This window comes from Rhagoletis zephyria, unplaced genomic scaffold (genome assembly GCF_001687245.7).
Source record: "Rhagoletis zephyria isolate East Lansing unplaced genomic scaffold, Rhagoletis_zephyria_1.1 Rzeph_scaffold_04902, whole genome shotgun sequence".
In the NCBI taxonomy this organism is placed as follows: domain Eukaryota; kingdom Metazoa; phylum Arthropoda; class Insecta; order Diptera; family Tephritidae; genus Rhagoletis; species Rhagoletis zephyria.
The window spans coordinates 19,263-46,571 of record NW_016161985.1 but is presented as its reverse complement, the minus strand read 5'-3'; the positions used below and the strand labels follow the sequence as shown (position 1 = coordinate 46,571).

The 27,309-nt window shown below is 38.0% G+C and overlaps 1 protein-coding gene across 1 annotated transcript in view; it reads left to right on the top strand.

Moving 5' to 3' along the window:
• The first annotated feature begins 4,503 nt into the window (after window positions 1-4,503).
• The window catches only part of LOC108371344 (iron-sulfur cluster assembly enzyme ISCU, mitochondrial-like), a 25,652-nt gene continuing 2,846 nt past the window's right edge, over window positions 4,504-27,309 (top strand). The window contains exons 1-2 of the mRNA XM_017626895.1: window positions 4,504-4,509; window positions 18,396-18,796. Coding sequence (XP_017482384.1) covers window positions 18,498-18,770 — 273 coding nt within the window. The 5' untranslated portion in view covers window positions 4,504-4,509; window positions 18,396-18,497 and the 3' untranslated portion in view covers window positions 18,771-18,796. The remainder of the gene's footprint in view (window positions 4,510-18,395; window positions 18,797-27,309) is intronic.

Below are 27,309 nucleotides of genomic sequence, written 5' to 3'. Positions count from 1 at the left end.
CTCGAAAGCCCCCAAAGCCTTCTCATCTTTGTTCGACATCGTCCAAGATTCTGCGCCATATAAAAGGACGGGCATGATGAGAGATTTGTAGAGCGTGAGTTTCGTTCGTCGAGAGAGGGCTCTGCTTTTCAATTGCCTACCGAGCCCAAAGTAGCACCTGTTGGCAAGAGTTATTCTTCGCTTGATCTCCAGGCTGACGTTGTTGGTGGTGTTTATGCTGGATCCTAGGTAGACAAAGTCCTTCACTACTTCAAAGTTATATCTGCCAACAGTGACGTGTGTCCCGTAGCGCGTGGACTCTTTATATGTTGCCAGGAGGTACTTTGTCTTTCCCTCGTTCACCGCTAGACCAACCTCTTTAGCTTCTTTTTCTAAACTGGAAAATGCTGCGGTTACGTCCCTTTGTTTCAGACCTACGATATCGATATCATCTGCATACGCCAGCAGCATCGTTCTTTTGCTATATATGGTGCCGCTGCGATTCAGATTGGCAGCTCTTATTACGCTTTCCAGCATCAGATTGAAAAAGTCGCACGAGAGTGAATCGCCTTGTCTAAAACCTCGTTTGGTCTCAAACGGCGCGGAGAGGTCCTTCCCAATTTGGACGGAGCTGAAGGTTGTGCTCAACGTCACTCTACATAGCCGTATTAGTTTTGCGGGGATCCCAAATTTGGACATGGCGTCGTACTGGCAGCTCCTCTTCGTGCTATCAAAAGCAGCTTTAAAGTCAACAAAAAGATGGTGTGTGTCGATTTGCTTATCTAGTGTCTTCTCCAGGATTTGACGTGCTGTGAAAATCTGGTCAATGGTGGACTTACCAGGTCTGAAGCCACACTGATAAGGTCCAATCAGCTGGCTCGTGAACGGCTTCAGTCTTTCACACAGTATCGTCGACAGGACCTTGTATGCAATATTAAGAAGGCTTATTCCGCGATAATTGGCGCAAACGGCGGGATCTCCCTTCTTGTGGATTGGGCAAAGTACACTGAGATTCCATTCTTCGGGCATGTATTCATCAGACCAAATTCTGCTTAAAAGCTGGTACATACGCCCCACCAACTCTTCGCCACCGGCTTTGAACAGCTCAGCCGGTATACCGTCGGCTCCGGGGGCTTTGTTGTTCTTAAGCCGCTTTATTGCTGTTCTCACCTCGTCTTGGTCCAGTTGAGGGACGTGAGCTTCGTCCCTACACATTGGTTCGGGTTCTAATTCATCAAACGCGCCATCTGTTTCGCCATTTAAAAGCAATGAAAAGTGTTCCCTCCATATCTCAAGAGAACTATTCTACGCAAAATCTACGGCCCTGTTTTCGTGGATGGCGGATGTCGGAGAAGATGGAATGAGGAACTGTATGGGCTTTTTAACGACATGGACATAGTTAAGCGCATAAAAATACAGCGATTGCGTTGGCTTGGACATGTTGTACGCATGGATGACGACTCTCCGGTGAAAAGATCCTTCGACTCCGCACCCATGGGTGGACAACGAAAGCAAGGACGAACGCATTGGAAGGACCAAGTGCAGAAGGACCTGTCTGCGCTCGGGATAACCAACTGGCGCAAATTCGCGCAGGAGAGAAGCAATTGGAAAAGCTTTTTGGTCTCGGCCCAAACCGACAAACGGTTGTAGTGCCAAATAAGAAGAAGAAGAAGATGCTCGAACTCTAACTTTCAAATGCACGATATTTGTGCGTATAAAATGTATGTACATCAGCGTGGGCCGAAAATCCGCTTTTTTAGAATTTTGATTGGTAATAGCAAAAATATGGTTCACTATGCTTTAAAAACAATCTGTGTGAAATAGGACAATTTTTGGTCAATATCTTAGGCTCGCCCAAGTCCATCAAAGTTCAATATGGCAAAAAAAAAAAAATTAATATCTTTTTACTAAAATTTCAATAATGTTCTAAAGTATTAGTCCTACATAATTAGGTATATGGACCTTTTTTGTAGAGAGTCGAAGTTAGCTAAGAAAAATTTTTTTTTAGTACTTGAACTTTGATGGACTTGGGCGAGCCTAGGATACTGACCAAAAACTGTCACATTTCACACAGATATTTTTTAGAGCATAATGAACCATATTTTTGCCAATCAAAATTCTAAAAGAGCGGATTTTCGGCCCACGCTAATGTACATATATACACATATGCACACATATATATCAAAATATTAAGAATGACAAGATGAATTGGTTCAGCCCTCTGTTTGTAAAGACGCTAACTCGAACAAAATTTAGATATTTTAACGAAAGACTGTGTCGAAGTTGCGTTTGGTATAATTTAGGTTAGTGTTAAATTTTGGCGAAATCTGCCAATAACCACGCCCACCTCCTACGTAGTTATCAAAAATATTTTTGTTTTTTTTTGCGAATTTTGATGTTCAAATTTACATTTCAAATATATCAACAAACATTTGAGAGTACTTTTGCCCTTGGGTTAATGACAAAAATCCTATACATTCACAATATTTCATTAATTAATTTTCAAATAAGTATATTGTCAATGGCTGGTTTACTGTATACTGTGGTCGTGACTAAAGTTTTTTATTTTTTTCATTAAATGATTCGAGTTGTGATTCGATGAACTCGATCATATTTAAAACTTAAAAGTATAAACAGAACCAAATCGCTGCGCGAATTTCGTCGCAACATTTCGCCCAGTAAAACAGAACAGCATCAATTGAATGACAAACAAAAAATACAAAAGCGAAATGATGAATCGCCAAATTTTGCCATTCTGATTCTTGCTGATAATTATCTGCTAGAAAAATGAGAAAGAGCTACTTTTCCACTGAGAGCTGATTTTATGACCGGCGGCAGCGGCAAAATTAAAAATAAATCTATTATTGCCGAATTTTGGCAGACGAACTTCGTCGTCGCTTTGGTTCTGGGCAATCTCATATACTACAGTGTGTTTTAATTTTGGCAGAGAACTTTCTTCCGACGAATTTCTCTGGGTGATTTGATTCTGTTTATACTTTAATTTTGAATTTTTTATTAGTTACGACTTTTTGAATTTCAGCGACGATGTTTTTTACGTCTTTTTGCATTTCCGGTAATTATCTCAGGGACTGAAGTGAAGCTAATACTACGTTTCCAAGAATGATAGAATACAAGATTACGCCAATTGAGCTGAGAGCAACCGGGCCTGACGTCAACAAATACCAGAATGAGAGAGCAAAACGAACTTGACAAGAAAAAGAGGAAGCATCAAACAAAAGGCAGTATTGTCAAATTTTGAATTTGAAAAAGCACCAAATTTTTATTGTTGTATTTAATGGACTTTATATGAATACATAATTTTATAGTATGGACGCCGATTCAAATTAATAAAAATCAATGTTTATTGCACGACGGTCGATTTCTTCTGCCACGGTTGAAGGTGCTGCCATATATTTTGTTGTCGCTTATGATTGTCACTGTGCCATGATTTTGTTTAAATTTTTGTAAAGTTGCTTACCCCACCTTCGGTTGCTATACATTTTTCTTCCATTTTTTTAAAATTCACAAATTTGGTATCTTCAAACTAAAAACAAAAGCACCAAAAACGCACCAAGCACCAAACTCACAAATTTTCGCGTTTTGAATACCCACTAAATTTGGTGCGAAAAGCTCGAAGTTTTTGTGACGTCAGCGAATGGGTGGATGCTGTCAAATTGATGAAGAGAGGGTTAGCGGTCCGTGAATGGCGCCACCTCCATTTTCTGCATCGTGCTACGTTTCCACGATTCGTAATTCGCTCTCTCATTCGTAATTCGCTCTACCATTCGTCACTCGCCATCCAATTACCCTTCGAATTACGTGATTCGCCGTACAAAATTTTGAGAGCGAATTACCTCATTTGTAGGTAATTCTGATCGAATTACCATGCGAATGCCGAACGAATCGGTACCTTCTCTAATATTTATTGGAAATATATCGAAGTTTTCACCGGCTTGGTCGCATTTGCTGGCACTTTTTCTAGTTGCTAGAAAATTAATTAATAAAATATTCTCTATATAAATTAAAATCTTTGATGAATTAAATTATTGCTCCATCTTCGATATTAAAAAAAAAATAATAATACATAGCGAAGAACAAGAACAATAAGTAGAACTGCCAAACGAATTACTAATGTGTGTCGTGGAAAAAGGTTAATACACGAATTACTTAGCGAATTACTTACAGCCGCACTCAGTAATGTTACTTAAATTAGCTCTAAAGGGCACTTAACTAATGATCGTTAAATCTGTTAATTAATGTTTCCTCTCACAGTTAAAAATTATGAAATGAAAAAATTTAAGTATGGCTCGAGTTGCGACCCTTTATTTTTGTGGCATCGCTCACTTTTTTCGTTCAGTTTGAAATAAAATGATAGTATGTTTAGGTTTGCACTAAACAACCAAAAGAAACACGAACTCGAAGTATAGGTATGTATAGTGTGACCAACTGTACGTACATAAATGACACGTACAGCACGTAATTTTGTAGCCATGTACCGTGTACCGAAGCTAACCACAAAATCACGAAAATGTACGTAAATTGAATCGAAGAAATGTTGTACGTAAATTTTATCGATAGGAGCGCCCAACATACATACGTACATGCAAATTTTGACTAATACAAACTAAAAATATCATAATGAATCAGTTGATGGATCATTAAAATCTCGTCAAAATGACGATAAAATCCCCAACACTGGCAACGCTGTCTGCTGAATACTTTATTTGTGTTTTTCTTGTGTCCGTTAACAGGCCTAGTCTGCTTGTAACCGAACATTTTGTAACAAGCTAATTTTGTTACCAACAATTGTCACCACTTCTTGCAACCGCAATTCTATTTACCTTGGTAACGATTTAATTTATTCAGCAATTCAGCTATGGAGTTTTGTTGAAATTCTGGTGTTGCATATTTCACGGGCCAATATTTTATTACCTGCTCATGAGATGGTAACAAAATTTACCGGTTACAAGAGTGTGGAGCATACGAAAAGTGTTTAAAAATTGACAGTAACTTTACTAACCGGTAACAAAATTTTTGTTACCAACGCAGAATAGGCCTGTAAGGGTGGGTAACTCAGCAAATTTATAGGAGTTGACTCAATGACTCCAACTCACTTTAGGGAGTCAGTTCATTCAACTAACTCATTTGACTCTTTGTATATTAAACTCATTCGTATCGTAGACTCGTTTTGAGGCATAAGTGTGGTATAGCGGCCGTTGAGATAAAACAACAATTAAAAGTGGGCGTATTGAACGCGTATTTTCTTTGATCAATCAGATTTGGAGCGATGAGAAACCACAACTGAAAATCGAGACATTGCGAGATCTTTTGTTTGTTCGGTACAACATTATAATGACTTGTACGGAATTTTTCGAATTCGTAAAGAAGCAGCATCAAATGCTGACCGAAATTGCATCAGATGGAAAATACGCGTTCAGGGAAACTACTCAAGATCAATGAATTGATTACATAGGCTGACACTTTTGTAATTTAGCAGCAATTGCATTATTTCAGCTTTGCATGTATGTATGTACCTAAATATTTCTCAATTCGCAAATAAATATGCTGAAGTTTGTACGTCAAAAATGTGTTTGGATATTGACTAAAAAACAGCAATAAAATCGTTTCCAAAATTTTTCTTTAAAATTTTGTGTTGCTACAATCTTTTGTGTACGTAAATGAGTTTTTGGAAAAGTGGTCACACTAGGTATGTACGTCGTTTATTTGGGTACTCGCAAGGCGAACGTGCCAATCACGTCAAAAGATTTACAATAATGACCAATGCTTATATCAAAGTTGAGCTTAAGTAGGAAAATAGTGTGTAAGCTAATAACAACAATATAGATAGTTCTTGTATACTGTTCTTGTATCCTGTACAATGGCATGATCGAAGTAACGGTTGGGTGGCGTGACATATGTACTTACGTATGCTAACTGCAGTAGATCACCTGATGCTGGTGATGCCGGATTGTGTGGCTTCAAAACACACTAGCACTACTGTCATTCCAGCAACACTCCCCAAAAACTCTTTGGGGAGCTTGTATGCTGCTACAACAACAACAACAACCTGTGTTTAACGAAAAGTCCCTGCGGTGTTCTTTTTCCGCTATTGTACTCAATCTTGACGATATGAACCAAACCGTGCCAGGGTGAACTTCCACAATGCGGCCTATACGCCAATGCGATAGGAGAAGGTTCTCATTGCGAATCAGTACTACATCGCCGAGCTGTAGATTCTCTTTGCGTCTTTCCCACTTGCGCCGTACTTGCAGAGTGGATAAGTACTCTCGTTGCCAACGATGCCAGAAGTGCTCAAACATTTTCTGCAGTTGGTGCGAGTACAGAAGACGGCTGTCTGGAAATGTTGGCGATGGGTGGCTCTGGTCTGGAGTTCAGAGGTCGACCAATTAGAAAATCGCGGGGTGTGAGTGCGAAGCTTCCGCTCGCATCGTCGTGAAGTGGAACGCGTGGTCTTGAGTTCAAACAGGCTTCAATCTGACGAGCAGGATGCTTAGTTGATTGAAGCGTAGGACTTGCTGGCCGACTGTACGATAGAGGTGCTTCTTTACTGAACGTACAGCGGCTTCCCAAAGACCTCCAGGGTGGGACGCTGCTGGAGTAATAATTTCCATTGCGTACCCGATGATGCTATGTGGTGCTGAACGTAAACATTTTGCCAGTCTTGCAGATCTTCATACATCCGTCGACTAGCACCAATAAATTGCTTTCCTTTGTTACTGTAGAGAATCGAACAAATGCCTCTTCGGCTTATAAAGCGATCAAATACGTCGATGAATGACTGGGTTGACAAACTTTCAGACAGCTCTATATGCACGGCTTTCGTAGCCATACAGACGAAAATCGCGCCGTATGTTTTTGTTATAGTGGTGGAACGCTTCCCTCCAGCCCGAATGTTGAATGGCCCACAATACTCCAACCCAGCATGCGTGAAAGGTGGAGCTACTATTACGCGGGCTTTTGGAAGCGATGACATCTGCTGTTGCTGAGTTAATCGGGCGTGTCCACGACAAACGACATACTGGTAAAGGTACGACTTCACAAGTCGGCGTCCATGTATAATCCAAAATCGTGAACGCAGGTACTGCAGCATCTCCTGTATTCTTCCATGTAGGTAGCGCTTGTGAGCATTGGCCACGAGTAGTTTTGTCAAAGAGCAATTTTGGACGAGAATCACTGGATGTTTCTGCTCATAAGGTAGTTCCGAATTCGTCAACCGACCACCTACTCGGAGGATGCCTCCCTCATCCAATATGGGGTTCAGTGAAAGCAGTTTACTTGATGTGGCAACACTGGAACAAGACTTAAGTGCATTAATTTCAGATTGGTACACATTACCTTTACTTTGACGAATGTGCACGACAAGTGCCCATTCCCTCTCCTCGGCAGAAACCCACTCGGTCGTACGTTGACTTCGGAGTGACGGAATCAGGCGTCGAATGCGGGCAGTCGTATTGAGCAATGTATCCAGACGGCTAAATTTGTCTACCAAAGGTATTCGCTGTCTGCCCACTGACGTCATTAGGAACCGTGACTCAGTGCTAATGCCAAGGTGAGCCTTTACCGGTCGGCCTTCGCTGTTGTGTTCGCTAGTTAGACTCGGCAGCTTTCCATACCGTAAGTCACGGTTTTTAGTTGGTAGGTGCGCAAGGGCTCGAGAGGAGACTCCCTCCATAGAATTTGCTGCCATCTTCGATGTCTTGAATCTACCATGACTTGTCGAAACATCTTTTTCACATCTGCCGTGAGGGCCACTGCATACCGACGAAATCGATGAAGGATGTCGACCAAGTATTCCTGCAGCTGTGGTCCAGTGAGTTGCGTATCGTTGAGTGATACACCGTTCGTTGTCTTGGACGATGCGTTAAACATCACCCGAAGTTTGCTCAGTGCGAACTTAGCACAGTGCGTAGGCAACTGGCTGAGTCAGTGGGATCATCGGTTCGAATCCTACTTAAAGAAGTCTGATGAGGAAATGTACTGATTTCCGGAATAGCTATCACTTCTACAATTTTTTCAAATTATTGTTGCTTTCCCACAACAAGTTATCATTAAAAAACGGCCTCGAGCTCAATAAAAATTGTTGAATATAATTGTTATAAGGCCATAAAATAACAAAAAAAATAACTTAAGGACAAGCACACCTTAAACATTCTAATAATAGAAATATTAACAAAAACCAACAAAACCAACAACCACATGATCAAGTGAATTGCAGCGGAATAGCTGTGCTTGATTGTAGTTGGCTTAATAAGTGAAATAGTGGAAGTAAGCAACAAGAATTAACAAGGCGAACTTAGCACAGTGCGTAGGCAACTGGCTGAGTCAGTGGGATCGTCGGTTCGAATCCTACTGAAAGAAGTCTGATGAGGAAATGTAGTGATTTCCGAAATAGCTATCTACCATTTTTACAAATTATGGTATCTTTCCCATAAGTTTTCATTAAACACTGCTTCGAGCTCAATAAAAATTGTCGAAGAGAATAGTTTTTATCTTAACCGTTTCCCTGTTCAGCGTTAAATTAGTAGTAAAGGAGGGTGTGGAGTCATATTCCCCAATAAAAACTTTCTTTAACTTAACATATCACTTATACTTTTTAAGATATTTACTGTTTAATGGAAGCCATGTTTGCTTTCAAAATTCATATACAAAAGAAATGTTAATTATCCTTGACAACGGAAGATGGGCTCCGCTACTTAGTGACGGTTATAATCCCTAAGCACGACCGAAGGCCTCCTACGCAGAAAGGTGTTCCTGAAAAAGGTGTTCAGCCCTTTTTCTTCGCAACACAGAAAGAGAATTCTACTTTGTGAGGGTTATAACCCCTAATGTGTTCAGCCCCTTTTGCTTCGCAACACAGAAGGAGAGTTCTACTTTGTGAGGGTTACAATCCCTAAGCGCGGCCTAAGGCCGCCTACGTATAAGGTGTTCTCTGCAAAAGTGTTCAGCCCCATTTCTTCGCAACACAGGAAGATAATTATACTTTGTGAAGGTTATAACCTTAAGCGCGGCCGCAGGCCGCCTACGCAGAAGGTGTTCTCTGCAAAAGGTGTTCAGCCCCTTTTCTTCGGAACACAGAAAGAGAATTCTACTTTGTGAGGGTTATAATCCTTAAGTGCGGCAGTCCGCTTCTGCAGAAAGGTGTTCCCTGCAAGAGGTGTTCTCTGCAAGAGGTGTTCAGTCTTCTTTGGCAACACAGAAAGGAGAATTCTACGTAGTACAATTGCTCGTAAGCATGAGGACCATTTTGCCAAACTAACTGACGCAATAAAATATATATCGAGGGCTTATATTCAATATAGAGGCAATTTTGATCAAAATGAGTTTTTGGTGGTAACGTGAGCTCCGATTAATCTTTCAGCCATGACAATAATGTCAAACTTAAAATATAGCTTTAATGGTATTATATTCCCATTTTGAAAATTCCACTATCTGCAATAACATTTTGTTATAAGAGCAAAATCCTCTATCTACACAATTTTACTGGAAAATTGTTTTTATTGACATTTTTTGTGGCAGGTAAGTTACATGTGCCTATGTATGTATGTATGTATATGTTACCGGTAAAATCCGATTTTAGGTAAAACTAGTTTTGCCCAGGCTAAACTAGTTCTACCTAATGCGATATATCTGTCCAACCGAACCAAATTTGATACAACAAAAAAATCTTCCATATCCCGTCAAACATAGAGTCATTAAATTCCATTAGTCCATTCTATCTCAAGGGCCACCAAGAGTGGAAAACGGATATTATTATTCCTATTGCCAAACTAAATATAAACAATTCATTAGTTTCTAACTACAGACCTATTTCACTCCTCCCCTGCATATCTAAAGTATTACGCTGGAAAAATGGTGAGAGGATGTACAATGCTGTTAAGTCTTTCCTTTTCAACCGGAAGTTCGCTGTTCGGGTCAAAAACTGTTCCTCTCTTTAATGGTCCCACAAGGATCACCACTTTCGGTTATTTTATTCAATATAGCCTTTGGGAAAGTTAGCTCTATTATATTTTTTCTAAGACTAAAGACTTGCCGCAATTGGTCCAAATCTTCAGGAGCTCAGATTTCAGTTTTTTCACATATGCAGAAAACACAAATGTATACATCCAACCCTCTCCGTGTATGACACCCCTATTCACGATACTAACACATTGAAAATATTGGGAATAATTTTTGACAATAAACTTACTTTTAAGCAGCACTGTCATAATGTAAGATTAAGCTTACTTGCTAGACTAAATATTATAAAGTTTTTATCATTCAAGTATTCTTTAGTTCATATAACTACACTGGCAAATGTAATTAGGGCTTTTATATTAGGAAAAATTGACTTTGGACTCGTAATTTATGGACACTGCCCAAAAAGCTTCTTAAATTGCTAGAAACACCTTACCATTCAGCAGTCAGAAGAACCATAACCATGAGGTAAAGTACAACACAAAGACGCTCATCCCAAAGATTGTTCACTGCAGAAATGAGACTTTATTCTCTCACGTCAATCAGCTTTATTTCGTATATTAAGCTACATCAAATATTTAGACATCATATCTACTCCGATGCTTACTAAAGTAAAAACTCTACCGCAAGGGCATTTGCCCAGTTCTATACTCATAAATGACCTGGGAGCTTATTTTCACAGACGGTTCCAGATATGACGGCTAACAAAAGGGCTTTATGTTACAATTGTCGTCGGTACTTTTCCCGCGTACTGCTCGGCATTTACAATTGCTAGAAGCTGTACGATTCGCCTCTAAAAACGAAGGAAATTTCATCATATGCACGGACAGTAAATCAGCCATCGAAGCCTTCTTTAACAGTGCTTATATAATTTCGAAATCACGTGAAATACTCTTTCGANCATAAATGACCTGGGAGCTTATTTTCACAGACGGTTCCAGATATACCGGCTAACAAAAGGGCTTTATGTTACAATTGTCGTCGGTACTTTTCCCGCGTACTGCTCGGCATTTACAATTGCTAGAAGCTGTACGATTCGCCTCTAAAAACGAAGGAAATTTCATCATATGCACGGACAGTAAATCAGCAATCGAAGCCTTCTTTAACAGTGCTTATATAATTTCGAAATCACGTGAAATACTCTTTCGACACAAAAACACCATTTAAATTATGTGGCTACCTGGGCACGTCGAATAGAAGGGAACGAGTTTGCAGACCAATGATTTATGTGTTAAAAACTTAGTTTAACATTACATTTACATACATCTAAAGAACTGACAATGTCATTATTCTTCAAAACCCGCCATCAGTACACCTTTTTATATAAATAGTTACAAATCGAATTGCAATAACCTCTATCTGATCTTTAAACTAAAATAAAATGAATTAAAAGTAAAGTCTTAGTTTTAATATATAGCGTAAATTTTTAAGATATGCGTGGGTACTTAAAATTATTAACACTTTTAAAAATAGCTGTCAAAACAGTTTTTTTGTTCTCCTGAAAAATTGAGTTTTAGCAGATAGAGGGTATTGAATATAAGCCCTCGATATGCAAGCCTTAAAAATCTGTTTTTGGGTTTTATGGGGGAATATGACCTCGATCCCCCAACTATTTATTTTAATCTGAACAAAAGAACCTTATGGTATTTTCCTCTTAATCCTTTTCTTCGGTAAAAAAAGATAGTTCTACTTAGAGAGGCTTATAATCCTAAATGCAGCCGAAGGCCGCCTTCGCAGAAAGGTGTTCTCTGCAAAAGGTGTTCAGCCCCTCTTCTTCGGCAACACAGAGAATAATTGTACTTAGTGAGGGTTATAATACCTAAGTGCGGCCGCAGTCCGCCTCTGCAGAAAGGTGTTCTCTGCAAAAGGTGTTCAGCCCTTCTTCTTCGGCAACACAGAGAGAAGAATTCTACTTAGTGAGGGTTATAATCCCTAAGTGCGGCCGAAGGCCCTCTACGCGGAAAGGTGTTCCGTCCTCCTTCTTCGGCAACACAGAAAGGAGAATTCTACTTAGCGGAAATTCCGAATCAAAAATCAGCTTTTATTATTAAAAATTTCCAATGTCTGGCAGCACCAAGTTTGATGTTATTTTGCTATCTTCGTCGCTTGTATAAAAACTTTAACAACACATTATATAAAAACTATAGGGTTGCTATAAGAAAAGGAGGGGGTATTTTTGAAATCAGGGGGTCCTATTCTACCCTCTTCTTCCCTGTTATCGTGCACTGTTGGCTTGAATTGCTCCCAAAATGGCAACCATTTTTCGAAGCTTCCGTCGAATTTCTTCAGCTCAAGAGATTTGAGCTTAACTCCATGAGACGATTGCTCACCAGCGCCATTGAGGGACATATTCATAGTATGCTCAAGTTGGCCTGCTAAACTCTTTTCGCACGATTGCAACTTTGCGATAATTCTGATAGCCTTGTCGTCATAATCTAGCATTAACTCGCATTCCTTCTCCATATCCTCCTGTTTTATTATTTTTCTCACTGCTACGTCCGCCTTTTTTTAATTTTCATGCGCATTTATTAACCTGTGCAAGAAAGTCCCCACGTTTTTAAGCAAGGTTTGTTTTTCACTTAACTTAGAAAAGTCTGTGTTTTCCAAGTACTCAGAAGCTTGATTAATAAGCTTTGTTAGCTGACCACATGATTAATATGCTTTGGTAGCTGACCACGACAAGTCGATGGACCGATTCCATTTTTCACCTTACAATGGCACTTTCAATATTCGTTACCACGGTTGTTCTTTTGTTTATGTTAATTTATTGTTTTAAAGAATATCGTCTTTGTTTTTCGCTAGAGCTCACTATAAATGCACACCATATATAGTTTACTGAAATTCGGTATTTTAAACTAATTGCCCGCTCCGGGTTCCGGTTCCATTTGTAAAATTAAGAGCCCGGATCGGAATAAAATACCATAGATGCGGTTATAGTGGCGTTTAATAGCACAGTATACCAGTAGAAAAGGTTTTTGTTGTTGTGGCTGTTTTTTGGTCCCCATAAAGGACTTAAGGATTGCGAGCAACTGCTTTTCCGCATTCTGTGCTGTGCAGCAAAATAACGTGGTGAAAAATTTTAACATCGGTCAAATGGCGAGAGAAACATTGTTATGCGCCTTATAAGTAAACTTGAACGTTAAAATATTTTATACTTCAATACAACTAATTAGCTCTATTTTTACAATTCGAAGTGAACTTAAAAATATTTGTAATGAAATATGTACTTTATGAGTTATATGAAAACTATGTTATATGCAAAAATATATTCCGATTTACCTCAAATAAGTGGTGTAAAATGTTATATATTTGGATCTAATTTGAATAATAATATTAATTACCTTCATATACATTGCTTTTAATGTATGTTTTCACGAGTGGTTGCAGTTTTCTTCAATTGTCTCTAGCAGACTATACACGTTAAAACTAAATAATTTCACAATTTCTACCCTGTTATAGGTTTATATTTTAATAAAATGGGATCAATTACTGAAAAATATATAAACTTCGATCAAATTATAGTATTGAATGCTTGACAAACAATTAAATCAAATGATCAATAGTGAACGCACTCGGAGCAAATTTTGGAACACGATATAAAATATTATGCATATTAAGACTAAGGGCCAGTTTTTCAGTGCCAGTTCAAACTTAGATTAAGTAAACTGATTATAAATTGAACAGCTGGCTGACATTTGATTGCCTGATCTTAGGTTAAACCAGCCAGATCGGATGTTTAAACGTTAACCCACGACCGTGCACTGAAAAACTGGCCATAAATAATTTCTAACTTTCTACCATATTATACGTTTATATTTTAATGTAATATGATTAATTACTGAAGAATATATAAACTCCGATCAAACTTCACTACTGAATGCTTGACAAACTTTATTTAAATCAAAAGGTCAATAGTGAATATTAAGACGAAATAATTTCTCAGATATAAGCTTATGTTTTAATATAATATGATTAATTCCGATCAAACTATAGTAATAAATGTTGGACTAACAACTATTTAAATCAAATGATCAACAGTGTGTTATGAAATATACATACATAAATGTATTATCCCTCTGAATTACTTATCTACTACTAATACTACTTATACTATCTATATTATTTATACTACCTAAAATACTACTAAGACTACTTGTACTATTTATACTACTTAAAATACTACTCATAAGATTTGCAACTCTGTAACCGATTGACATTAATAAAACGAGTTGATCACAGACACAACATGGTGTCAGATGAGAATTCGGCAGCGGTCAATTAAAAGTCAAACCAATAAAAAATAAAAAAGTCAAGTCGAAGCCGTAAATTTGCAAATATAAAAGTAAAGTCTAATTAAAAGTGCGAAACAATTGTTTAATAAAAAATGGAAGGTGAAAAAAAGGCTACAAGTATCACAGGCACGTGTTCGCAGGGTCAGGTGATGTCTATCGCGACCACCATTACACCTATGGACTTGAAGTCGTCAAATCAAGCTTCCACATGGAAAAATTGGAAAAGGCAATTTACCATTTTTATGCGCGCTTCGGGTCTCGAAGAACAGTCTGATCAACGAAAAGTCGCATTATTATTGCATCATCTCGGTCCGGAGTGTCTAATAATCTTTAACTCATTTAATAAAGACTTAGACAAGGTCAAATATGACGAGTTACTAAAAAATTTTGATGAATATTTTATACCCTTGGCAAACATAGCCATGGAAAGACACAAATTCTTTTCGAAAAAACAAGCTGCCGAAGAATCCATTGACGAGTTCATAACGCAGTTAAAAAATTTAAGTATGTCATGCGATTTTGGTGAAATACGCGAAGATCTCGTGAGAGATATTTTTGTTTGTGGACTATCTACGTCATATTCGAAAATTAAAGAAAGGCTTCTTGCAGAAGGAAATATAAAATTGCAAAAAGCAATAGACATAGCGAAAAATTTAGAGACCGCTAAAGAAAATTCGAATCAATTAAAAAATCATCTAAAAACTACAAATGATAATTCTGATAGTTATGTCTCAGCAGTTCACAAAGATATAGACAAAAGACGTACTCAAATGGTGACTTGTAAAAGATGTGGTCAAGTGCATAGAAATAAATGCCCAGCACAGGGTGCGACTTGCTACATATGTAACAAAAAAGACCACTTTGCAAAAATGTGCTACAAAAAACACAACACAACGCAACAACAAAATAAGCAAAGTAAAGACTTTCAACCACGCACGAAACAACAACATCAACAGAGCCGGCAGAACAAAAATAAAAACTATGTGAACAATGTATACGAATCAAGCGGTGAAAATGACAACGTTACAGACCTTTTTGTAGGCATACTAGAAAAGACAGCGGGAAGAAATATGGTGAAAACTAAAGAAGCAAAACATGAGAAAAGGGCGAACGGAATTGTAAAAGCGGCAAACGAAAACCAAATGTCAAATAATAAGGTAAAAGAATGGACAGTAGAAATCGAAATCAATTACAGTGAGGTGCATTGTATTGTGGACACAGGTGCGCAAGCCAATATTTTATCGTATCAAACAGCATGTAGACTTAAATTAAATAAAATAGCTAAGCAATCAAATTCACGTCTGTTAACCTTTAGTGGTGAACTATTACCTCTTTTAGGTATTATCACAACAAATATAATTTTTCAAAATAGTAAATTTGAGTGCACTTTTCATATAGTCAAAATGAATTGCAAAAATGTAATCGGGTTAGCAACGGCAATAGATATGAATCTGTTGAGAGGTGTTAATTCTGTTTTTTGTAATAACATTCAGGCATATTCAGATGTTTTTCAAGGCTTGGGTCTCCTAAGTGAAAAGTGCAGTTTAAAATTAAAGCCAGATTGTAAGCCAGTCGTTATACCTCCTAGAAAAATGCCATACTTGTTATATAAACAATTGAAAGAGGAACTGGAACGAATGGTCGAGTTAAAAGTAATTGTACGCGAAAATGAACCTACGGAATGGGTCAACTCAATCGTTTTAGTGAAAAAACCGAATGGTAAGCTTAGAGTATGTCTCGATCCGCGCGATTTAAATAAAGCTATACTCAGACCACACTTTCCATTTCCCAATATCGAAGAGTGTAAAGCAAAATTAGCAGGTTCTAAGTTCTTTAGTTCTTTGGATGCTAATTGTGGATTTTGGATGATACCACTAGATGAGCCATCATCAAAATTGTGTACATTTAACACACCTTTTGGTCGGTATCGGTTTCTAAGACTTCCGTTTGGCATTAATGCAGCTCCGGAATTATTTCACTCACAAATGGTAAAACTTTTTGAAGGTATTAATAATTTAATTATTTATATTGATGACTTTTTAATATATGCCTCCAGTGCTAAGGAGCATGATGAAATTTTGACAAAAGTTTTAGAGAGAGCCAGGGAAGTAGGTGTGAAATTTAATGAACAAAAGTCGAAAATTTTTAAAGATGAAATAAAGTTTATCGGTCATATTTTCAATAAAAACGGTGTTACTGTCGATGATGACAAAGTAAAGTCAATAATTAAAATGCCAACACCAACTTCAATAGGGGAACTCCAACGGTTTCTCGGCATGGTGAACTATTTGGGGTCTTTTATAGAGAACTTGTCTACGAAAAATAAAAACTTAAGAGATTTACTAAAAAAAGATGTGGCTTGGCATTGGGGTCCAACACAAGAAAAAGAGTTTATTAGCCTTAAAAAAGAATTAACCAAAGCTCCAGTTCTCGCTTACTTTGATAGTAATAAGCAATTAACACTATCAGTCGATGCTTCTAAGTGCGCAGTTGGAGCCGCAATACTACATGGGAAAAATCCCATCGCATACGCCTCGGCATCACTAACTGAGACACAGTCGAATTATGCACAGATTGAAAAAGAGCTCTTTGCAATTTTATTTGGATGTACTCGGTTCCACCAGTACATTTACGGGCAAAGAGTACTAGTCGAAACTGATCACAAGCCATTAGTGTCTATATTCAACAAAGCTCTTCACAAAATACCAGCTAGATTGCAACGATTTATGCTGCGTCTGCAGTTATATGACTTGCAAGTTGAGTACAAACCCGGTAAGTATTTGTTCATAGCTGATACACTTTCGAGAGCTCCAGTATGCGAGAATGCCCTAGTAGATCTTGATAAAGATTTAGCACTTCATTGCGATATGCTAATAGAGGAAGTTGCTGCTTCCGGCACTGACCTTGAAAAAATTAGACATTTTTCAAAATTAGACGATACATTTCATATTTTATATAAATACATACATGATGGTTGGCCAAATGAAAGAAAGTTAGTACATGAAAAGCTAAAGCCATATTTCAAAATTAAAGATGAACTCAGTGTTATTGATCATATTATTTTCAAAAATAAGCAAATTGTTATTCCAAACGTCCTCCGTAAGGGCATTTTACAAAACTTACACGAAGGGCATATGGGAATTCAAAGCACTCAAAGCCTGGCTAGACAATCGATTTATTGGCCGAATATGTATAATGACATTCATGACATGATCTCGAACTGTGAAACATGTATGAAGTATCAAAACGCAAACCCGAAAGAGGAGTTATTACCTCACGAAATTGTAACAATACCATGGTATAAAGTAGGTTGCGATATTTTTGAGTTCAATAAAAAGAAATATATATTAATAGTTGATTATTACTCAAAATTTGTTGAAATTGATTTGTTGAGTAATGGGTTTACCAGCTCGGAAGTAAAAACCAAACTTAAATCAATTTTTTCCAGACATGGCATACCTCAAATTTTCATATCAGATAATGGTCCGCCATTTAATTCTAAAGATTTTAGTGAATTTTGTCGTGAGTGGAACATAGACCATCACACATCTAGCCCATATTTAGCCAGATCAAATGGTTTAGCTGAACGAACTATACAGACTATAAAGAAAATATTAATCAAGTGCCAAGAAAGCAAAACCGATCCATATATAGCTATACTTAACTACCGTAATACACCCAAAGAAAATAGTCCAAGTCCAGCTGAGTTATTGATGTCAAGGAAGCTTAGGACCAAGATACCAACAATTTTGAAAAATTTAAAACCTTGTGTGGTAGATAAAAAATTGCTTAAAGACAAAAATAAAAAGACTGCTTACTACTACAATAGAAACTCGAAAAACTTAAAGCCTGTTAATAAAGGAGAAAAAGTAATGTTTAAAAGAAATCCAACATCAGTATGGTATCCTGGCATAGTTTTAGAAAAATGTAAAGAGCCTCGTTCTTATATTGTTAAAGATTCAGAAGGTGTTTTATATCGTAGAAATAGACAACATATACGCGATATACCAGAAAATAAATCGGTTGTTAATCAAAATCAAAACCCTACTATAACTGAAAATGATGAAANATGTTACAAAAACCCACAAAGTGTATATGAGAGTTAATTGCTTTATCGAAATATCGTTAAAAAATAATATTTATTTTTAGGTTGTCGAGCACTATGAGAATCCAAGGAATGTAGGTTCACTGGACAAGAAAGACCAAAGCGTGGGTACCGGCTTAGTTGGTGCGCCTGCCTGCGGTGACGTCATGAAGCTGCAAATCAAAGTAGATGAAAACGGTAAAATTGTTGACGCCAAATTTAAGACCTTTGGTTGCGGATCTGCCATTGCTAGTAGTTCTTTAGCTACGGAATGGGTCAAAGGCAAAACTATAGACGAGGCCGGAAAACTAAAGAATACCGACATAGCTAAAGAGCTATGCTTGCCTCCAGTAAAACTACATTGCTCTATGCTGGCTGAGGACGCTATAAAGGCAGCACTGGCTGATTATAAAGTGAAGCAGCAAAAGAAGAACAATTAAGCGTTGTACACCGAATTACCCAGAACGTAAGTAATGCTTTATAAATGTTGCGGCTTATTGTATGAGCCCCACCTCCGTCAGGACATCAAACACACTAGTTTAATATTTAGCGTATTATTTTAGTTGGTATAATTAAAATATGAATCAAATATATTAAGTGGACTTGAATTGCTTTTATCTGTACTTAAATCAAATTTATTGAATATTTTTTTATTGAGCTTTGTACCACGATTGTTTATTAGGAAAATTGAAAAAGCAACAAGTCAATTTTGTGGTACAAGGCTCAATAAAAAAATATTAAAAATAAAATGTTAATAAGCCACAATAACATTAACATTTACGAGGGTACATAGTTCAGTGGTTAACGCTTCTGACTTTACACATTGATTACGCAGGTTCGATCCCTGCTGAAGTCTAGAAAAAAGAAATCNGGTACAAGGCTCAATAAAAAAATATTAAAAATAAAATGTTAATAAGCCACAATAACATTAACATTTACGAGGGTACATAGTTCAGTGGTTAACGCTTCTGACTTTACACATTGATTACGCAGGTTCGATCCCTGCTGAAGTCTAGAAAAAAGAAATCTGATGAGGAGATGTGGTGATCTCCGAAATAGCTGCTATAACTTCTATCCCTTAGACTTTGTTACTTTTTCAATTTTACTAATAAACAATCGTGGTACAAAGCTCAAAAAAAAANTATTAAGTGGACTTGAATTGCTTTTATCTGTACTTAAATCAAATTTATTGAATATTTTTTTATTGAGCTTTGCACCACGATTGTTTATTAGGAAAATTGAAAAAGCAACAAGTCAATTTTGTGNGGCTTTGTACCACGATTGTTTATTAGGAAAATTGAAAAAGCAACAAGTCAATTTTGTGGTACAAGGCTCAATAAAAAAATATTAAAAATAAAATGTTAATAAGCCACAATAACATTAACATTTACGAGGGTACATAGTTCAGTGGTTAACGCTTCTGACTTTACACATTGATTACGCAGGTTCGATCCCTGCTGAAGTCTAGAAAAAAGAAATCTGATGAGGAGATGTGGTGATCTCCGAAATAGCTGCTATAACTTCTATCCCTTAGACTTTGTTACTTTTTCAATTTTACTAATAAACAATCGTGGTACAAAGCTCAAAAAAAAAAGATTAAAAATAGCCTACTTCCACCAAAAGCTTAACTGCAGTTAACAGCTCAGATAAGTACCAGTTATTTTAACATAAGGCAATTGGCAATGTTTATTTATTACTTTTTGCTTTCACACTTTCGTTTGCTTGTGCTTAATATGACCAATTACCCCGTTCGAGGGATAATCTCGTTTTTCCAATGGGCATAAACTGCATTTAGGGCTTGCTGGAAATGCCCTCTTAATAAGCCACAATAACATTAACAAATACAAATTTATTGAAGTTTTAATATCAACCCGCCAGCAACGACTAGGCGACCTTTTGCTTCGGCGACACACGGAAAACTTCAACTGAACTGAATTCAGTTGGCTTGTGTTTCGTTTAAAGTTCGTCTAGTTAGGGTTGCGCGTTGTTCGGGCGGGGTTGTTAGTTGTTCGGTCAGGGTTGTATTGGGGTTGCGCGTTGTTCTGTCAGGGGTGTATTGCCGACCACTTCTGGTCCGGCACACCAATTCCACATTCGGCCCTCCTGACTCATCATTCGGCTCGAATGATGTCCTGCCGTATGATTTCGCTGCTTGTTCCCACCGTTTCATATGTTCTGCAATGGTTGATGTGTGTCCAGGGCCCTCATGCTCACCAACCTTCTGCACCTCGTATCTACCGTGAGATAAAACTTTCCTTTCCTTGTATTGGCGAAAATACTTCGGCTTCAGCTTAAGTCCTGCACTGTCTTGAGTCCGCTTAATGGCAACTAATTCGTTTACTCGGTACTTTGTTTCTTGTTTCCGTTTCTATTTGAAATTACGTCGATTTTCTTGTTGGATCTTGTTAATGTTGTTGTTGTTGTAGCGGCTACAACAACCCCGCCCAGATCGGTTGNCAAAATACTTCGGCTTCAGCTTAAGTCCTGCACTGTATTGAGTCCGCTTAATGGCAACTAATTCGTCTACTCGGTACTTTGTTTCTTGTTTCCGTTTCTATTTGAAATTACGTCGATTTTCTTGTTGGATCTTGTTAATATTATCTTGCACTTCTTCGTGCAGAGATTCTCTTTCCCTGTCCAATTCCTCGATCGCTGCCTCTTTCAAATCTGATACCTCACTCAGCCTCATTTCAATCCCTGTCAACAACCCAAAGGGTGAAACTTTCGTGCTTCTAGGTGGCGTATTATTAATCGCTTGTTGCACTCTATCTAAATGCTTGTACCACTGGGTAGGATTTTCGACACACAACTTAGATAGCAGTGGTACAAAATTTGGTGGATGCGCTCCACCTGGCCATTGCCCCTCGGAACACCAGTAGCAATCATTAAGTGTTGTATGCTCACAATTTTCAGAAAATAAATGAGACGTAAATGCAGCGCCCCGATCCGTTATAATGCGGCTTGGATTCCCGAATATTGCTGCCTGTCGCTTTAACTGATCTACAACCCCATCTGCTGCAGTGGTTCGCGTTCTGTCATCGGCCCTACATGGTCAACGTGGTACGTCCCTAAACGCCTATCTTCTTTGTCTATCGGCCTTAGTAATCCTTCATTTTTCCCTGACATACTCTCAGTAATGATACAAGCTACTCAACTCTACTATTCTTGATGCTTTCGCTAACAACTGTGGTATATAAAACGACTTTTCCATTGCATCTTGCGTGCTTTTCGGCGAGAAATGGCCTGGCCGTGGGCAATTTTTATAATCTCATCTTCCATAGAAATAGGTACGCCTATAAGTTCCTTAGTGGGATCTTTAGAGAGCACTCCGTGTTTCACGAAAAAGTCTTCCTAATTGTCTTTTTCGAGAACTTTAATAACCGCCTTCACCCAAGGATCCATTAACTGTGACTGACGCAGTCTGTGCTGTAGCGAATCCTCTAACATCAAACAACAAACTCGACTTGAGGCGTCTACATGCCTCATCTTACTTCCGCTTCTGTGTTCTATCTGGTAGTTAAAATCTTCTAAAAATAACGCCCAACGGGAAACTCTTAGTGGAATGTCCTTTTTCTTCATCATCATAGCGAAAGCGTTACAATCTGTCACTATCTTGAAGCTTATGCCTAACAAATACACCCTCCACTTTTTCAAAGCTGCTACAATAGTAAGTACCTCCAACTCATATGAATGGTACTTTTCTTCAGCTGTACTGTACCCGGTAGAAAAGCTGATCGTCAGAGTCCTTTTGAAGAAGAACACCGTATCCGTGCATAGATGAATTCATATGAACCTCTGTCAACGCTTTTGGGTTGTACGGACGTAGAACCGGAGCTTTCACTAGTGCTTCTTTTAGTTGCTGAAAAGCTGCTAACTGGTCTGCTTCAAGTAAAACCTGAGCGTCTTTTCGTAAAAGGTCTGAAAGAGGTTTTGCGATGGTTGGATAACCCTCAGTGAAACGTCTAAAATAAGATGTCAACCCCAGGAAGCGCTGTACTGCCTTTCGATCTCGCGGAATAGGGGAATTCTCCACCGCCCTAGTTTTTGCTTCGGATGCTTTTATAGTTCCATTTTCTATAATATAACCCAAAAAGTCCACTTTCCGTTTTAGAAATTGACATTTACTCCATTTTATTGGCCTCACTTACATCCTTAGCGGGAATAATGAGAACATCCATGTAAGCAATACCATCACCATATCCCTCAAAACCGTAGCAATGTACTTCGAAAATACAGCAGGTGAGTTTGATATCCCAAAGGGCACATATCGAATCTAGTACGGCCCGTTATGTGTAACGAACGCCGTATACTTCCTGGATTTCGCTTCGACAGGTACATAAAATAACCCGCTTGCCAAACCCAATGTCGTAAATAATTTAGCCTCCTGTAGCCTCTCAATGACGTCGTCTAACAACGGCATCGGAAAGTTATCCCTCATAATCTTGCTGTTGATACGCCTATAGTCACAGCAAAGCCTTTTTGATCCATTTTTTTGGCAACAAGTACAATGGGCGAAGCGTACTCCGATGTACTGGGTTGAATAATACCCTCTTGTAGCCCCTCCGGTATCTGTTCTTCTACCACTTTCTTGTCAACGTACGAAATGCGTCTAGGGCCTTCGTGAACGGGATAATCGTCAGTCAACACGATCTTCATTTCAACAGGTGATTTCATTTCAACGGGTGCATCATTTTTAATCAACACCTCGACTGCACTTGCTTCTAATGGNTGGTTTCTTACGGGTGCATCATTTTTAATCAACACCTCGACTGCACTTGCTTCTAATGGTTGGAGGTGGCATAAGTCAATATCTGGTTCCCTAGCTTCTTCAACCACGGCAACTTNCTAGGGCCTTCGTGAACGGGATAATCGTCAGTCAACACGATCTTCATTTCAACAGGTGATTTCTGGTTTCTTACGGGTGCATCATTTTTAATCAACACCTCGACTGCACTTGCTTCTAATGGTTGGAGGTGGCATAAGTCAATATCTGGTTCCCTAGCTTCTTCAACCACGGCAACTTGCCATAACTCTTTAAACTCTGCCTCAAGCTCTGTATACCTCCCCTCAGCTTCGTCCGAAACTAAGCAACTTCCGGCCACGACTGCATTCGAACCTTTTTCTCCTGTCTGACTTGCCTCAGCCTTGTCAACTTTCTCCTTAAATTCTACCGAACCCTCTGATACAACCAAGTCAACCAATTTCAACACACTGGCACCAATCACTGCTGAATATCGCATGTCACATGGAAAATGACTTCAAGATCCATACTGTCGACCACCACCATAATTTTGAAGCTACCTAACGTCGTTAGTCTGGCATTTCCTACGCCTACTAAGTTCTTTTGTCGTTGCTTAATTCGATGTCATTTAACAACAACAAAACATCGCGACGAATTAAGTAGAGGTCACATCCGGTATCGATTAAAGCAGAAAATGTCGCTCACCCAAGGGCTATATCCTTAAAGATGCACCCTCCTGTTCCAAATTCCTGTTTTCCCTGTTTCCTCAACGTATTTACATTACTTTTTTCCTTCTTAACCTCAACTTGCTGCCCCTGACAATCTACGGCACGGCGCCCTGCCTGACCGCATTTGAAACATTTCATTTATTTTTGACTGAAATCTTTGGCGATGTGCGAAAAATTTCCGCACTTGAAACAACGTTTTGTTTGATCTTTCTTGTTACCCAAACCAGTAGACGGCTTGCTTGCTTCACCTGAACGAACTGAACCTGAGCTATTTACTGTATATATATATNCCTGTAGTCACTAACCCTAATTCAGTTAGTTTTTGTGTCAAATTCCGCATATTAAAATCTAAAATTTCGCGTCGCTCCATGGTCTCTAGTCGTTCTTAGCGATTACAGAAAAACAAATATTAATAACAGTGTTATAAAATCCAAAGCTAAGTGAGTAGGTACGTTTTCAAAAATTGTCCCCTTAAAATCCTTCAAAAATTGGTTTGCTTTTGTTTTCTCTTAAAACTAACAATGGTACCAAATGTTACTTTAATCTCCAATTGCTTGGATGTTTCGTATCGAATTATTTAACCTTTCTTCTTAACGACTTCAATGAACAAACTTTTTTCCTGCGTTTACTTTAAGCTAATTTAAGCACATATGAACCAGTAATTTCCTTTACAGTCCAAGCTAATATTCACGCACGCCGGCAGTTTACTGTCAGAAATTTCTCATGCACATACAACTTGTATGGGACCAACCGAAATTGACCGATGTGCGTAAAAAGCTAACTCAAATTCCAAGATTTGTGTTGCGTGACATTAATTCGNAAGCATGCCTTGTACTTCAATGGATGACACCACAATACCAAACTCAGATTTTAGTGCTTGCTNGAGCATGCCTTGTAGTTACTTCAATGGATGACACCACAATACCAAACTCAGATTTTAGTGCTTGCTTTAATGAGCTCTAATCTGTAACACCACGTTGGCTTCGCACAAATATTTTGGCTGCTCCCCTTAACAACTGTTTAGCATAAATACATTTCTGTAAACTATTCCAGTGAACTGCGATAGCATTTTCTTTAAACNCCCAATCTCTATTAGATTGTAAAGGTATCCGCGGTAACTCGTTTTGACGCTTTCGACGGTTCCTGAGCATGCCTTGTAGTTACTTCAATGGATGACACCACAATACCAAACTCAGATTTTAGTGCTTGCTTTAATGAGCTCTAATCTGTAACACCACGTTGGCTTCGCACAAATATTTTGGCTGCTCCCCTTAACAACTGTTTAGCATAAATACATTTCTGTAAACTATTCCAGTGAACTGCGATAGCATTTTCTTTAAACTCTTCTAACCAGTCCTCTATCGACGGTGAGCCGGAGCCATTAAACATTGACAACGAATCTACTATATCGCGCAGGGTGAACGTAGCTCGCTCATGTGTCGGATTATGGATCACACTTGAAGCAACATCATCATCTTCATCACCGTCAGCAGTCAGGCTATATGCTCGAGCAGTCTGTCTTGCAATATCGACTAACGTCCTGTAGTCACTAACCCTAATTCAGTTAGTTTTTGTGTCAAATTCCGCATATTAAAATCTAAAATTTCGCGTCGCTCCATGGTCTCTAGTCGTTCTTAGCGATTACAGAAAAACAAATATTAATAACAGTGTTATAAAATCCAAAGCTAAGTGAGTAGGTACGTTTTCAAAAATTGTACACTTAAAATCCTTCAAAAATTGGTTTGCTTTTGTTTTCTCTTAAAACTAACAATGGTACCAAATGTTACTTTAATCTCCAATTGCTTGGATGTTTCGTATCGAATTATTTAACCTTTCTTCTTAACGACTTCAATGAACAAACTTTTTTCCTGCGTTTACTTTAAGCTAATTTAAGCACATATGAACCAGTAATTTCCTTTACAGTCCAAGCTAATATTCACGCACGCCGGCAGTTTACTGTCAGAAATTTCTCATGCACATACAACTTGTATGGGACCAACCGAAATTGACCGATGTGCGTAAAAAGCTAACTCAAATTCCAAGATTTGTGTTGCGTGACATTAATTCGATTTTTGTGAAAACTTAACAAGGCATAGAGTATGTATATCAAATTAAAGGGAACTAAATTTTCTATCGATTGAGATCTTTTAAAATCCATACGTTCGTTTTTAAGAAATTTTGATTTAAAAAATTGTTTAATTTGAACTTTGACCCTTAATAACTTTTGTAATTGTTGTTTCCGCAAGAAAAGAAATATATATATCGATCCCCATATGTTCTTTTTTCAGATTTGAGAATCGAAGCAATTCTGCATTTATGCTCAAATTTTGCTCAACTTCTGAAGTTTGACAGAGATGCAACTCTGAATACTCCCGCACGCACATTTTTTTCGGTTACTCAAATGTGAAAACCTTGCGTGCGTGCGTAGAAAAATACACGCCGGTATATTAGGTTGGCCTGTTACCTGGACAATTTCAAATCAATTTTACTCTTTACTTTAATTTCTATTGTATCAACTTGAAGATTAATGACAATTTAAAATTTGCAATATTTAACCACAAAAATTTTAAAATTGAACATCTGTCTATTCCTTTGCCCTTTTCTCATTTCATAACTGCTACTTTTCTATTTTCTACTTATCTGCATTTGCTTCCCGCAACTCGACAAAACTCTCTCGGCTCTCCTTTTATATCAATGCTCTGCACACTATCGACGGTTTTCTATCAACGAACAATTTACTCTCCGGCCACTGCCACGCAAACGTATTGCAAACAAAAGTATTGCATTTACACAGAAACCAGCATGTATGTATATCAAATTAAAGGGAACTAAATTTTCTATCGATTGAGATCTTTTAAAATCCATACGTTCGTTTTTAAGAAATTTTGATTTAAAAAATTGTTTAATTTGAACTTTGACCCTTAATAACTTTTGTAATTGTTGTTTCCGCAAGAAAAGAAATATATATATCGATCCCCATATGTTCTTTTTTCAGATTTGAGAATCGAAGCAATTCTGCATTTATGCTCAAATTTTGCTCAACTTCTGAAGTTTGACAGAGATGCAACTCTGAATACTCCCGCACGCACATTTTTTTCGGTTACTCAAATGTGAAAACCTTGCGTGCGTGCGTAGAAAAATACACGCCGGTATATTAGGTTGGCCTGTTACCTGGACAATTTCAAATCAATTTTACTCTTTACTTTAATTTCTATTGTATCAACTTGAAGATTAATGACAATTTAAAATTTGCAATATTTAACCACAAAAATTTTAAAATTGAACATCTGTCTATTCCTTTGCCCTTTTCTCATTTCATAACTGCTACTTTTCTATTTTCTACTTATCTGCATTTGCTTCCCGCAACTCGACAAAACTCTCTCGGCTCTCCTTTTATATCAATGCTCTGCACACTATCGACGGTTTTCTATCAACGAACAATTTACTCTCCGGCCACTGCCACGCAAACGTATTGCAAACAAAAGTATTGCATTTACACAGAAACCAGCA